Source organism: Homarus americanus, unplaced genomic scaffold (genome assembly GCF_018991925.1).
Source record: "Homarus americanus isolate GMGI-L3 unplaced genomic scaffold, GMGI_Hamer_2.0 scaffold1640, whole genome shotgun sequence".
Lineage (NCBI taxonomy): Eukaryota > Metazoa > Arthropoda > Malacostraca > Decapoda > Nephropidae > Homarus > Homarus americanus.
Window position 1 is genome coordinate 270,001 of NW_024741924.1, and position 15,871 is coordinate 285,871.

A 15,871-nucleotide genomic window follows, 5' to 3' on the forward strand; every position below is an offset into this window, starting at 1 on the left:
TGTGCACGGGGTCTGGCGTTGCTCAAGTAAAAGTAGCGACCCAGTAGTGAATGACAAAAGGATGTATCGAGAGTAGATAAAGTGATCCTCTTGTGGCAGTATAGGAAGGATGTGTTATGTAGCCAAGGTTAGACAATATTATCATGGCTGTGTAGTAAGATAAAGAAAGGCAAAAGTGATGGGGATAAATTTCAGCTTTTGTGTTAAGAACGAAATCTGTAAATGGAAGGTATCTGTCGGTTTTACTTTCCCGGTGGCTGTGGTGAGCGACTCAAGAATAGATGACAATAATTTTTTGGGGCGGACCACCTGAAGATTAGTTCCCCTAGCTTATTACACCATATGATTAAACAGCTTGACTTTGCCTAGAGATGGGATTAGGTTAGGTTAGTTGTGGTTAATCTTAAGGTGGAATAAACTGGGGGAAATTATCTTCAGGTGATCCATTTTTTTTTATTATATTGTTTCTTCTTTGTCTGTATGAGTAACATCAAGTAAACACCTAAATTAATCTTGTTTTCTCTTCCATAATAGGATTTCCGAGATCCATTTCACTTCGGGTATCAGCTAGAAGTGATCGTTCAACAGGTGTTTTGCATAATATTTCATCTCAACAACTAATTAGGATCTACCACCGTGATAAAATACAGCACAGAGATCCATGAATCAGAGGCCCTCACACCTCACACTCAGTAGGTAAACAAAACATCTCTGTAGGTGTCAACATTTATTCAAGTACTACAGAACAAAGATGACACTTCTATAACACAGACTACAAAATGTTACAGTGTCAAACAATAAGTATATACAGTTAATACATCAATAACAGCAGTGTATGAGCACTTCCATTTGTGGATTATCGGGAGACCTCAACTCTGTATGACTGATGTTAGGGAATCTGGGGGACAATTTTATTGACTAATTTTGTCACGGGGCGAAGCTATCACGTGGCCATAAAAAATATAAAAAGGCCGCCTACTTTTTTGTCATAATAATCCTTTCAAATTAATCTGTTATAATCTTGATACATAAGTCCTTAAAGCAGATCTTCCAGCCACTGGTATAAATAGTCAATGAATCTGAAGCGGAATTATATAGCCACAAGATGCGTCAACCAGTTGAATCTGAAGTGCGAATACAGAAGTGTTGTTGCTGTCAAGTTTTACCGTCGAGAAGTTTTATTGACCGTACGTGACGTTCGCTGTCTATTCCACACGGAGAATGAGATAAGCAAAAACTTCTATTTATGTCCAAAATATTAAGCAAAAGTCAACCTACAAATTTCTTATGGGGGAGAAGCGTGTCAATTACTATCACTTTGACACGACTGTACAAACAGTGTATGTACTGTACACGAGGCACACACGTGGCACAGTAAGAGATTGAATTTTAGTATAAAAATTGGTCACGCCTCAGTGATGGGACGTTCCCCCTCTACTAACTGTAACAATAAAAATTTCAAATTCTAATACAAATACAGTAAACAGGATGTGTACTAAAGACACATAATTATAGGACTTAACCTAAAAGGACACTAATATAATATTTACATTAAAGTACTGTACATCTGATGACCTTCCAAAGAACAGGAAATCTTTCGATAAAAATTTATCATTCAAACACAACAAAGTTTGTTGACAACATGTGAGCTAGAGGGGCCCTCAATATCGGCAGCCGATAACATGTTAACGCAGGACCAGACTAACATTGCTCACTAACCACAGTTATCACAAAGTGGAGGAATAGGACCCGCCAGTGAAGACCAACACGTACCTTGGAGCTCTGACTTCTCTTTATTTATTGTCCCATAAACAACACTTAACAGTACTTGTACTCACGTGACAGCTACCAATAACTCACATGTTGCCAGTTTACTCTTTGTATCAGTAATCAATATAACAAATCATGTTACCCACGTCTGATTATTCGTCAGCGCTTCCTGCTGCTGAGAAAACATCAGTAATTGATCAAATCAAATTTTAAATCCAGAGACGCACCACTTGTCTGCTAATTTAAAGTGGGGGATCAGTGAAATGTTTTATAATGTAAATCTCGAGATCATTCTATGTAATGTCATACTTTTGATAAAAATAATATTGATTAAAATATAAAAGAAGTGTTTTATGATCTGGGATTACCTTGGGTCTAAAAAAAATTTCTTTGGATCAATAAAATTTTGGTGACCGTAAATCCACGTAAAAATGGTCGTACTATCACTTTCTCACTCATTCCTGTTTACCACCCATAGGAGTAAACAAAACTGCAACAATAAACATGATAACTTGCCATGTACGTTAGAGGCACAAGTACAGTGTATGTTGCTTGTCTGAAAAGGATGACCGGTTTAACACTGGAGGAAGGGAACGGGGTGCGACTCCATGCTGTCCATCTTTAGCAACCTCGGCAAATACTATTTCCACTCGTGTTATCGGACGTCTTTTTTTCATCGTCTTTCGTATGAGCTGATGCGATATGCTTCTTCAGATTATCCTGGCGACTATAAGCACAGTTACAGCCGGGACACTTGAAGCGTCGGTTTGAACCATGAGACTCTAAGTGGCGCTTAAGGTGTCCCGAAGACGCGAATGTGACGATGCAATGTGGACAGGTGGCTTCGAGCCCTGGACTGAAGGATCGTGATGCACGTGGTTGGTTCATTTGGCTAGGAGTATTGCTGATGTTAAGCTTCGCACCATTATTCATCTTTTGTGTCAGATTCACAGGTACTATCTGAACCATCTGGCTGCCACTTATTGAAGGGACACCTAGAGAGGCGCTGGACATGGAAGATGTAGAAGGCAGAGTGGTAAAAGGTGGGAGTGCAGAATGAGAAGAGAATGCAGGGAGATGATGAGAAGGACCAGAGGAGTAAGCAGTGAACTGAGGAATCCCAGACAGGGTAGGCAGAGGAGGGCTTTCCCCAACAGGGGTTTGGGAAGAGGGATTTAGTTGAGGGCTTATAGTGGAAAAACTAGGAAGAGGAGCATGTGAGAGGTACTGGTGATAAGGTGGCACTGGGTCGTCACCGGTGAGACCATAGTTATTGCTGTAAGAAAGATTCAGTGTCTGTAAACTGGTGTTCTCCTCAGTCCTTTGTAAGGAAGTAGCAGCCGAGATCCTAGATATGTCATACGAATATGATGCAGCGTAAGGGTGTTTGAATGGAGGAAGAGAACCACTGTTAGGCACTGACGAATCTGACCTTGAGTTAAGGTTAGGAGGAGTGAATATTGGTGGGAGAGGCACCTTGGGAGATGGTGTGGAGGAAGAGCGGTCTCGTGCATTACCCTGACGACTTTGAAAACTTGGATGTTGTATTTTATCCACATCGTCAGAAGAGGAACTACTATTTACTCGGCGCCGCTTTACTGGGGGAAGCTGATCATTTACAGGTTTGGGAGATTTGTTGTTTGAATTGTCAGATACTATAGACCCTGAAGGAGAATACGTCGATGATGAATGCCCATAATAACTCGGTGGCTGTGGTGCCGACATCACTTGGTCATACAGACTCTGTCTGTGTTCCTGTGAAAGTATAGCTGTTTGGTACCCAGAGGTCCCCTGGTACTGACTTTGACCATAAACATAGAATTCTGGAGACACAGTCTCGACTCCATCGGAGTTACTGACAGAGAAAGAGGAGTGAAAGTTTAAATTGTTAAGATCATTAGCAGCGTGACCAGCGGAGCTCATAGAGTAAGCAGGGGAGCCGGAGGAGGCATGTCCAGCAGGGCTCATGCTGGGGTAAGGAGAGGAGCTGGCAGATTGGTGACCAGCTGGGCTGGCATTAGAGTACTGAAGACCATTGACACCATAATTCAGGGACCCACCAACGGTCTCGTTGGTGGACTGCAATAAACTGTTGACTGTCACTGTATCTGGGGAAGAAAGAAGTAAATGGTAATGTTGTATGCATCAATATTCATACCGCTTGTATGATGCTGTTACTGAGTGACGAAGTGTGGAGTTACGTGCTGGAGTTTAAATGAGTCTTTTCCAAGTTATCATGGATCAAATGAATGAGAGGGAAGGATAAAGGTTCTGGGAAGACCTACAGTAAAGAAGGGCATTACAAGTTTAATGAAGGGAACATTTATGTCAGTCAAATCGCTTTGCTATGATTCTTTTAATTCACTAACCATCGACAAAAAGATACTCTACATACCACTGACAAAAAATTCTGTATAAAAACATGACAAAACTAATAGTGCACAGTACTTACTAGCAGCAGCGTGTGAGTAATTCGGGGTGGGGGCAGGCGAGTCGCTACAGAGGGACAAGAAGTTGGCGTCTTCAGGGTAGTGAGCGAGAGTCTCCCTGGCCTCCGCCATCGCTGCCAACAGCTCGCTGGTGACGGTCAGCCCCAAACCCACACCTCCAGCACAACGCTTGCCTGCAGGAAATGCGGATATGGGAACACTTAGAATTTCGTTCTTTACCAATGTTTTAGAAATCTCAAGGATGATCTAGGCCCACTATACTTCCTCTGATAGACCTGTCTACTAAGTGTTTCATATATCATCTATGATAGCAAAACATATCTTTATAGACATATAACACTTTATTTCTACCTTTTTGCCATTAATAACACATACTCACCTAGTGTTCACCAACTTGACAAGTACCACACACCATTACTCCAAGCTTGCATCTACAAATAATATGCTACTTAGTTTTGGGTAATGGTAAATAATATCATTTGTGCTTGTGTTTATATATATATATATATATATATATATATATATATATATATATATATATATATATATATATATATAATGTATATATGGATAAATATATTCCATCTTTATTCAAGACATCTTCAGAGGCAACTGTTGCCTCTGAAGATGTCTTGAGACTAAGAGCAAGATTTATCTTATCCACGTTTTCATTGTGGATTTACATGAAATATATATATATATATATACTGTACATTAACTTCTTGCAGTCATTATCCCTTGTGTCGTCAGAAGAAACATGCCCTGCTAGGGTGTTCTTCCTTCACAACAAGAACTCAAATATTTATCTAGTTCTCTTTCTTTATAATTTCTTAGTGTACCAATTGCTTCCTTTTCTCTCTCTATTCTGATTCTTTTGTTTCATTCATTCATTGTATCTATTCCCAGGTATATGAAACAGCTTCAATGGGTTTCTCCCTCTCCTCGTCTCTGCCTATTTTTATCAATTACTTTTTATACCACACACCATTCTTGTTGTATCCACTTACATTTACAATTCTTCTACTGATTCACTCACCAGACCTATGCCAATAGTTCCTGACTCAATCTGCCCTAAACTTATACTCAGCTAACTAACTAACTAACTAACCTAAGAACATTATGTAACCTCAGTGACGTTGTACAAAACACCCTTGACGTAGTCCAGCTTTTACCGGGAGCCAGTTTCCGTGTGGAGCTCCCGATACGTCTGAAATTAATCAAGACAAGACAGCATATAATGTTATAATACGCCTTTAATCCAAGACTTATGTTGGCTACCTTATGATGGTATAAACCACCGTTTTGAACCATACAATATATTTTACCATATAAGATATAATTTTCATTAAGTTACATATATATATATATATATATATATATATATATATATATATATATATATATATATATATATATATATATATATATATATATATATATATATTTGTGTGTGTGTGTGTGTGTGTCACAATAAAAGAGCAAAAGATGTGTTGCCAGATAAGGATGATTTTTTTCTATTGCCACTATTTGTTGGAAAGTAATTCGTTGCATTAATATGAAGCTGTTCATTTATATGTATTATAATAATTTAAATGACTGTCTCGGGCCTGTCAGAAGTTTTAAAACAATACATAAAAGTTATCGTCATTTTGTAATTTTCCATATTTATCGTATCTTATAATTACAGTTTACATGGTGACGTAAAACAGAAACTGCTGAACAGAAGGGCTATAAATATCCCCCCCTTCTGGGACTGGGGAGAATGGACGCGACTGTCTTTCCCTCAACCCGCCCTCTCCCCTCCACTCACCCTCTCCCCTCCACTCACCCTCTCCCCTCCACCCACCCTCTCCCCTCCCCTCCCCGGCACTGACCTGGGGATATTGGCTGGGGAGAGGAAAGGAGTTGGGTGTGATGGTCGACCGGCCTCTCTCCTGCCCTGGGCCGGATATTCTAACTCTCCACCCACACCAGTGTTGTGTTTACACTTAATAACAGCTGATATCTTTACTCTCTGATTGGTCATCGTCCTATGGTTGTTTCGAATCCTTACATTTTGAAGGTCGGATGGCGTGGTTTATCGTCCCAACCCAGATCACCTGAAGAATCTCCACCCCAGCTTATTTTACCTACAGATTAACCCCCTTACACTATTTGAAGGCATGTACTTAGGTTAGGTTAATCTCTCGGCAATATAAGCTAAGGTGGAAATACTTCAGGTAATTCAAAATTCACTTAAACTCTTGTTAAAATGGCGGCCTCACCAAATTTCAGTGCCCATTTTTAGGACGTGGGCAGTAGTAACCCTCCACCGCACCTCTTGCCCTCCCGATCAGCCAACCAGACACAAGAGAGGGTTAGCTAGACTCCTCCTCCCAACCGCGTCCTTTCCTCACCTCCCCCCCTCCTCCTCCCCCCCTTCCTACCTCCTACTTTCTCCCTATTTATGCGTCCGAAACCTTACTGACGCGCGAAATTCATTACCCACCAATTATTTCTCTCATATTAAATTTACAGTAGACTGGATTATTTTTTTTTAGACATTCTGGCAATAATTTCATGCGATAATCAGTGAAATTATAGGATTAAATAGAAAGAAAATCGATTATCCCTCAACATATAAGGATTAACTTCGACATTACTGCATCAATATGAACACAGAGACGCGCGAACTTAAAATCCTCAAAATAGGTAAAGGATTTTTGGTGACTTCCTTCAGGATTTATTTAGTTTAATTTTGCTGTAGTGTCGTCAAAGATTCATTTTCAAAAGACTTAAGTAAATCCGATGAGATGGAATTATATAAAACACTTTAGGTTTACCCTTTTGGAGACAACTATTTTCCTATAGAAATTCTTGTTATTGGATTTCCGTTTATCATCACCAAAGCTAAAGAAAACCACTGGAACAACACGCTGAGATGACAGACACGCCCAATTACGTCCACACAACTATTCCTAACTACCGAAACTAGTCAAAGACGCTCAACAGCCATCAATAGTTTCCTCTAAGACGTAGGTATCAACCTTAACTAACTGCGTATACCACTCAACCTAATGATGCTTGATACACGTAAAAGAATTGTATGATAGGAGAGACTTGTCAAATACCTCCACGATGAGCACACACACACACACACACACACACACACACACACACACACACACACACCACCACACACACACACACACACACACACACACACACACACACACACCAATAACTAATCATCCACAGTATAAAGTAATTTTTAGTAAACATGAAATCTGAAATAAGGACAAAAACAAAATAAAGATGGACTAACCTGCAGAAGTGGGTCCAGCAGTAGAGGCAGGGACGGACATAGAGAGAGACCGTAACCCACAAGGTCGTCCGTGCATAACTATATTACAATTGAATGCAACACATCTCTCAAAATAAAATCGCAACACACGTCATTTGACCGAGAGAGGAGAGGTTCCGTCCGCCGCTACACACAGACAAGTAATGTTTGTAAGTCGTAGGCAACTGAAGCTAGTATTTGACCCTTTCCACCCCCCCCCTATGACCTTCCCTCATCCCCCAAACTATGACCCCACCCCCTTTGATGACCTCCAACCAATCCCTTGCCTCCTCGCCTACTTGGATCAAGCTGGGCCAACTAGTGAAAGATATTTAGTCAAACACAACGCCGCAGAAAATATAGGAAGTAACTGAGTACATATACAGTCACCTAAGCATGAATGTCTCTTCTCGTAACGCACAGATTATTATAATATCTGTATATAACCTTAGTACGAGAGCAGTTGTGTTCGGGGGGGGCGCTGTTTAGTGCGTATAAATTGATACAAACTACACGTTGACTTAATATCTATACAACAGGATATATGTAAAAATATACTTTTGTATCTGTACTAAATGTTCTTGACTCCGAAGCTTATATTTTGGCTCCACCACAGCAAATGAATAAGAACATAGTAATGAGATATAATATAACTAAAGAACCAATTATACTCTTGGAAAAGTATGAAATATAAATAATTATGTCACACATTATTGCTATTAACAGCATTATCATATTCATCAGTATTACTAATATCGTTATTACTATTCCTATTGATGTAGAATATTGATACGTCGAGGAATGAGAATATTTTAACCCGACGGACACAAGCACTTAAAAATTATCATGATGAAACTCGTGTGCTTAACGTAAAGAGAAATTAGTGATTCACTGAAAGCAATACATTACATTATCTGCGACTTATTCGTTATTACTCACCCTGTAATAACGTACCTATGACTATGTATGACTTCAACTATAGAGTCAATTTCTAATATGACAAGGAATAATAAGGCAGAATTATCCTCAAGTTATTAGGCTCTAAAGTTTTATTACAAACGGTCATTGAAGCAAAATTGATAAGGGAGAATGTCAGAGAGTGAGGTAAGTGAAGCTAGGAATTCAGATGACAATAACTAGTGATGGTAAATGCTGTACAGAATGCTACGTGGGGGGGTGTTAGGTTACGTTAATTTAGGATAGGTTAGGTTAGAATAGGTTAAGTTAGCGTTAGAGTGGTTAATCTTCAGGTGAAATAAGCTAATATAAACACAGTCTAGTAATGTTTAGAACGTGAAGGAAGTCTCAAATAATGACAGATTTATCATATAAAACTAACCGATGGAATTATGACGATATAAGAAAAAAAATCAAATTTCTCAAGAGTCTTTCGCGTTTTCAGGCATAATCGGATATTTATTCCTTAACCTGGTGCGAATGTGTTGTTTTATTTCGCTTAGGGTCGATGCTGCTTCAGTTTAGGAGAGAACGGACGAACTTTTGGCCTCGGGTGTACGGTAAACTGACTATTTAATTTAAGAAATCCTAATCTATCTTAATGTGGGCAAAGATGAAGTTAAGATCATTAGATTAATACTGTTTCAATTTTATTATATTTACAATGTTGTCTGTTTATCTATACATGATCGTCTCTACAAATAATAATGCTTCAGAACAAGAAGAACTTTTGATACAACAGTGACTTTGGCCAATGTTTACAAGATCCCTAAGCTGCCAAGAGATACACATACAGTACATTCTGATGAAATAAATACAAATACTAGTCTGGGGGGAGTATTGGGACAGACAGCTACAGGTATCTGACGTTAAATGTAATGGAATAAAAACTCAAAGATAATGTAGAGGTGTGTTAGACAAGGGGCTCAGACACTGGTGAGAAAGTATTGAGTGGGAGACAGGAAGCGTACAGCATGTGAGGGATCGGTGCAGGAGACGAAGAAAAAATAAAGTGTGGTTTTTGACATGATAAGACTATAAGAGTAACTAAACGTGATATAGTATTGTCAATGACTGTATGATATATAGGGGGTGTAAAGAGTTATATAAGGGAAGAAACCGGGAAAATAATATAGTGTGGGAAATATGGACAATCAGAGGGTAAATTGAAGGAATATTTAGGAATTATCCAAGAAAATTTCAGATATAAATTTGTACGAAATATTATAATCCCACATTACAAAAGAAAATTAAATAAATAAAAACAAACAATAAAAACAAAGAATTAATTCCTTCTTCACTATTCTTTCTTTTCTTAAATAACAAAGAGAAAATCCACACAAGAGTCTAAACAAATAGAGAGTGACACAAAACATCGACTTTAACTTAGTGTTTACAGTCACCTCACGACAGAACTAGTGACAGCTGACGGAGATAAGGTCTATATTTGTATTCTATTCTTTAAAACAGTCTTCCTCAATCGGTGGTGACTCACTGTACCACTAACTGATAATAACTGATAAAAAGTGGGTAATTTTGTCTTGTTTTCTTCCATTTCTTTTGCCATCGTCATTATCATCGTTGCTTTCCCCCGTTGTTCTCTTTCTAGTCTGTCCATCACACACATACCAATCCAAAGTCACTATATGCATGTAATTCACCGAGCCATTTCCTTAGATTGGTGAATTTTAGATTTTTTTTCTTCTTAATCGATATTTTATTTTTTACAGGGGAAACTATGGCGGACAAACACTTACCGGACAAAAACTCACAGGTTATCCCAGGTAATGTAAGCCGTTGCACCTGGCCAATCACCTCTGCTGGTTCCATCTACCGAAGTATTAATCTATCCTAAAAGTTAATATTTTCTCTTGGTTTGTGGTCAAATTTAAATTTATACTCACACAAAAATCGTACACACACACACACACATAAACACACACACATGCATAAGTATACGTTACACCACAGGTCGCCACAACACACAAATATACATAAAAAACAGTCATACAGATAATACACATGAGAGTTCATTTAAGGTCAGTATAGTATGGGTGTTGCTCATCACCACTTTAACGTGTATATGCATCTTAAGACGGGGAATATTCTTAAGTCAAGTGGACGAGTCTTCTCCCTCGTCACGACTCAATCTACTCACTTTAAAGTCCTAACGTAATATATCCCAAAATACAGATCACGTCTCTGCCTCAGGACTCAATAACTCTCGAGAACACGTATAGATTTACCCACGGGATTCCACTTTCTGTAAGGCATCTGTACAGTAGGTTGTTAGTGTTAATGTTCTTATATAAAAAAAAAAGACATTAATCTTTTCGTTCTTAAACCAGAGAAAGAAATATGATGAAAACAGCCTATGGAAGTATTGTTTCTTTTAGAGCCCTTATCAATTCATAAAGGCTGAAGGTTATTCTATGCTTCAAAGTGAATCATTTTGAAACCTGGAATATCTTACTTTGTTTTCTAAATCACAGACTATCATAATGTCACAGGAAGTTCGTGTTACTGCCGACGAATATGGGGAAGCATTTTTGTCTCAGGGCGGAAGAGTTTCTGCCTTAGATGTGGCGTTGTCTTTTATATCTCAAGGTGTGCAATATATACCAATAGGTAATATACGAGTATGTTGTTCCTGTGTTGAAATAGTCATTGAAGAAACAACCTCTCAAACTGTATTTCTTTTTTACTTCTCAAATACGTTTTTTTTTCTTTGTTGGGAATCATTTTGTCCCAACTTCCACGTGGATAGAGAGGAGCGCATGCCAAGGTCTAATATAGCAAAGTCTGTCCCTGCTCTTACGTTCAGAGTCCTCCCCTAATGAGAGAGAACGCCTGAACAGAGAGTACAGTAGTGGCAGTGATGGAGGGGGCAGCAACTGGTGATTCACATGACAGGAAACGCAACATTACTCCCGTGGGAACGAACACAACGGCGCCTTGAACTTTCACCTCTCAAGAAAGTTATATAAAAGATACACAACAGAGATATTACGACACAGGTGCTTCGTCAACAGTAGCAACAAAAGAGCTCGCTGAACCAGAAGAACGCATTGTCATTAGTACGCAACGGTTCCAGTACAGTACTAACTTAAAGACATCACCATGAAGCCAGACATCTTTATACTTCTGCTCCTTGGTATAGCTTCTCCATGTTTGTTTATTCATTAAAAATTGTTTTATCTCCCGGTACATTTAGAGAGAACAATGCTAATAAATTTATGTAGTTGGATAGTCGTCTCATTGTTTATCTTGACAGTAATTTCCCTCTGTATACCAAATGAGGGTAATAAGTGGTAATGAGTTTGTTTGTTTATTATTGTCTTGACTCGTTAATTAGTTTTAATATTACAAAGGGGATGGAGTTTAGACCTGGGGGGTTTTAATCCAATGACTGTCCTTAAAAGGTTTGTAGTTACTGTCTTTTGTGTTATATAGGACGGCGATGGAGTCCCTGTGACTATCCTTGGAATTAATAACAAAGTGAAGAATGAGAAATGCGAATAAAGAACATAATAGAACGATAATGAAAAATAGACACACAAGCGGGAGGATAACTGAGTTGTGGCGAAGGATTATTATTATTATTATTATTATTATTATTATTATTATTATTATTATTACCGGTGATTTTTTATTGTGCTTTACATAGCCATTTAAACATGCTCTTATTTGCAGCACTAAACTCTGTATCAACTATGAAATTCTTTAATGAAATGTTCGACAAAAATGAAAAACATATTTAGCCTTCAACTCAGTCCTGCGGTTATCGTGTTTCCCTAATGGTCCGTAAATATCATAAGTGTGATTCCTCTTACTAGAATACCACCTCATTCTACAACTACTTCTACAGGTTCTTCTTTCACTTTTTATTCGTCGACCGGTGCTGAGATGGAGCCAACCAGCTATCAAAACACGGCCCGGGAACACCAACACGCAGCCAACCATCATCAAGTGACCCGGAGTGCAACAGACCGTAAGTAATTTTCTTTTTAATATATTTTTTTTACTTAATCCTGTAATTCCAGTCTTTTGTTTAATTTGCTTTACCTTTATATAAGAGAAGTTGTAATATTGAAAGCTTACGAGTGGTTAGTGTCCAGATAATCACGGGTGCGAGTCTCCAGGAGATAAAGTATGGTTGAGATCTGATGTTTGTCAGTACTCGTGTATAACTAACGATATTCCCACCAGCTTGTCTTAAAAAAAATAGTCAACTGGCTCTCAAATACCTATCCTATCCTGTCCTATCCTATCCTATCCTGTCCTGCCCTGTCCTGCCCTGTCCTATCCTATCCTATCTCAACCTGTCTGTGATATGTAACACCAGGTCTATGCTGAGGATCGCATATAGGCTCACCAGCTTATATCAACCTGATGGTAAACACCCTAAGGCTACTGGAGTGGCTAGATTAGGGTGCTTAATCATCAGGTGGACTAAACTGGGGTGTCTAATCTCCATGTGACCCCACTTGACTGGTGCCCTGGCTTGATTTGTATTATTTATAATGTATTAGATAAATCAAGTTTAATAGGTCATATTGTAAGGCTAGACCCTATTGTCTTCCTTCCCAAATCCATCACAAAATATATTCGCCATACTCCCTATTGATGTTTCTCCTCCATTCTTCCCTATTTAATTTAACACCATCTAGACTACTGTTTTTGTTAACAGTATCATATACAATGTGTCTCTTATTTCCTCCTTTTCAGTGCCTTTTAATGTATGTATTTCGTGTAGTATCTCTTGCAAGTCGACCCAAACTTCACTAATTTATATTTCTGTACGTTACGAAAATCCATATTTTAATTACATCATCTTTCACACCAATTCTTTATTCTCTTCACCTCTCACGAAGTTTAGTCTCTCACCATTCTTCCTACATTTATCATAATATTCTAGATACTTTTTAACCCTATTATGTAGTTTATGTCACTGTTTTTATAATTTCTTGACTATTTTTAAGGTTTTTCATGTCAATTGTTTATCTTCTGGTGTGACGTCAACACTGTCTTCCACGCAGAGTGTCCTATACCGTACATCACTATTGGAGGTCGGTGTTTGTTCTTCGACATAATAGCTACAGGCAGTTGGCACGATAAGAAGTACATCTGTGAGACTCTGGATGGCCACCTCGCTATTGTGGACGACGCCAACTTTCTGGGGGATATTACTGATTACATCTACGCTCATGGTAAGTCTCCCTGTGTGTACTTGGTCATCCGGCAGAACCAAGGCTGTCTTATTATACGACTTGGACTTGCCCTTCTGTAGGTGTTGATACAGAACTTGAGAGGTGATAGCTGGGCTGGATGGTAAACCTTGCGAGTATTTACGAGTATTAGAATAAATAAACCCTATGCTGCATGTCCTTCAACCTTGCTCTAGGTATCGTCCTCTTGGGTCTTGTTCTTGAGCTGCCACTAAAGCTTGGGTTATGGTTTTCACAATACACTTCAACATCTGTGAATTTATTTTCGATATTTCTAAAATCCTTATTACATGGTTGCTAGCTGCGTCAGATCCGTCTCTGCAATAGCGATCAGAACTACTCTTTTCGTGGTTCATGCCCCCCCCACCCCCTCCCCTCCTAAAACAATGGAAAATTGGCGGACGATAAAGAACAACCCGCCATATACGGACTGCGTGTATGATAGAACATGGACAGGACTGTCATGTACCACATAAAACGGATTTGGGAGACCATGACGGCTTCACCACTCTTAAAGAACGCCTCTTTACTCATAAGTTCATAAAATAAAAGTTTGATGCGGAACATTCTTACATAGAACTCGGGTTGTGGTTGTTAGCCAGAAATAATTTTTTTAAAGCTATGATAATTTTTGTTTATCAACATATTATTTTACCTTAAAAATTGGCCAAACATTTCTGCATTACAGAGTTAACAGCTGTTGCCTACTGGCTGGGAGCGAGTGACGAGGAGGAGGAAGGGTCGTGGAAGTGGGTGGACGGTTCACCAATGAGAATGGGAATGCCACTATGGCATAACTGTACTCACCCGGACCCCGATGGCGGAGTGAAGCAAAACTGTCTCGAGATTGACAGTTTTTACTCATATTACTTCATAGATGATGTGTGTGACCTGATGTTAAATTCAATATGTGAATATGACATGCAAAAGAGTACAAAGTAAAGCACAATAATAAATATGCCCATGAATGAAGTTATACAAAATTTATTACTTCCTGAGAATATACTGTGATACTTATGCTTCTAGGCTATAATTTAAGAAATACACAAACACTGACCATCACCTGGCGAAAGTACAACCAGTAGATGGGTTAGGGGCTCACCTGCCCCTTACCCACCTGGAGGAAACTGACTAAACAGTTTGTTCTCTTCATAACACAAGTCTTAATGCAGGTTGTTTATATTGACATACTAAGTCCCATAATATACACACAGGTACGATGTTTAGATTTACATTAAAGTTCACCACATTGATTACTTTCTTTTTAATATACTGGTGCTATTTACCTTATCTTTACATATAGTAAGAGAACATGACTGTCTGTGTGTCTGTCTGTCTGTGTTCCAGCCAAAACGAAGGTAGTTAGACACTTGTAAGCCTTACACACATATTACATGGGTGCCAAGGATGTGCACCTTAGTATTACTACTGACCACAGACACTCGGGTAGTTCAGGCAAGAACCAAAAATCTTCCCCAACTGAGATATCACCACAGCGATTGTGGGAGGTGGTTACCCGTGTCAGGGAGGGCACACTGTGGCAGTCAAGGTAATACAGTATATACAGGGGCGGATGTAGGGGGGGCTTCTGGGGATTCGGACTCCTCTTTTTCATCAGAAAATTCCATTACTTTTTTCTTATATGAAGTATTATAAACAGGCATTTTTGTATAGTAAATAGTAAAACGTAATTACTATTTTCCTCAGAATATTTCCTAATATCAACTGTACATGACTTCAAAATGGCCTCAATATGTCCAAGGTATTGGGGGACTTAAAGCGGCCGCCCCCCAAATCCTCCCAGCTGGGTGGCCATGTTTCCCTCACCCACAACTTCATGACCCCCTTTTGATATTCCTATAGATCCGCCCCTTATGTACCTATCCCGAGTGAAGCCGGGTAATATGCGGGCGGGCGTGTGTGCGTGCGTGCGTGTGCGTAAATATTAACTAGTTGCAGTAGGGGGACGCTCTGTAATGTAAGACACTGTACAATATCAGAACACGTACAGTACCGGTACACCAAAAGTAACTGGGAGAAAATCAGTGAACCCCATCCCAAATTATTCGTTTATTAATGTAAGATAAAACAAATTTGGAAAAAAATTTAATAAAAAACTATGGTATGATTTTGTGGATAACTTC

General features: G+C 38.9%; 2 protein-coding genes across 3 annotated transcripts; one reads left to right on the forward strand and one right to left on the reverse strand.

Moving 5' to 3' along the window:
* Nucleotides 1-2,391: 2,391 nt before the first annotated feature.
* LOC121876409 (hydrogen peroxide stress regulator 1-like) lies at nucleotides 2,392-6,246 on the reverse strand. The gene is made up of 4 exons (XM_042381492.1): nucleotides 6,095-6,246; nucleotides 5,393-5,427; nucleotides 4,223-4,393; nucleotides 2,392-3,878 (listed from the first exon to the last, which is right to left on the reverse strand). The coding sequence occupies exons 1-4, from the start codon at nucleotides 6,244-6,246 to the stop codon at nucleotides 2,392-2,394; spliced, it is 1,845 nt and encodes a 614-aa protein (XP_042237426.1).
* Nucleotides 6,247-11,501: 5,255 nt separating this feature from the next.
* Nucleotides 11,502-14,699, forward strand: LOC121876411 (perlucin-like protein). Of its 2 annotated transcripts, none has more exons than XM_042381495.1 (4): nucleotides 11,502-11,654; nucleotides 12,372-12,490; nucleotides 13,539-13,709; nucleotides 14,416-14,699. In XM_042381495.1, exons 1-4 carry the CDS (start codon nucleotides 11,620-11,622, stop codon nucleotides 14,667-14,669), a joined length of 579 nt encoding a protein of 192 aa, XP_042237429.1. In that variant the 5' UTR covers nucleotides 11,502-11,619; the 3' UTR covers nucleotides 14,670-14,699. The 2 variants fall into 2 exon arrangements, with proteins under 2 accessions (XP_042237429.1, XP_042237428.1); XM_042381494.1 differs by having other exon boundaries at nucleotides 11,503-11,653; nucleotides 12,368-12,490.
* The last annotated feature ends 1,172 nt before the right edge of the window (nucleotides 14,700-15,871 follow it).

Bases quoted from the DNA above. Each gene is read 5' to 3' on its own strand.
- LOC121876409 (XM_042381492.1), bottom strand. From the start codon at position 6,246: ATGACCAATCAGAGAGTAAAGATATCAGCTGTTATTAAGTGTAAACAC. The intron at 5,428-6,094 runs GTCAGTGCCGGG...GATTAATTTCAG, and splicing joins TCCCCAGCCAATATCCCCAG to ACGTATCGGGAGCTCCACAC. The intron at 3,879-4,222 runs GTAAGTACTGTG...TTTCTTCCCCAG, and splicing joins TTACTCACACGCTGCTGCTA to ATACAGTGACAGTCAACAGT.
- LOC121876411 (XM_042381494.1), top strand. From the start codon at position 11,620: ATGAAGCCAGACATCTTTATACTTCTGCTCCTTG. The intron at 11,654-12,367 runs GTATAGCTTCTC...CTACTTCTACAG, and splicing joins CTTTATACTTCTGCTCCTTG to GTTCTTCTTTCACTTTTTAT. The intron at 12,491-13,538 runs GTAAGTAATTTT...TCTTCCACGCAG, and splicing joins GACCCGGAGTGCAACAGACC to AGTGTCCTATACCGTACATC.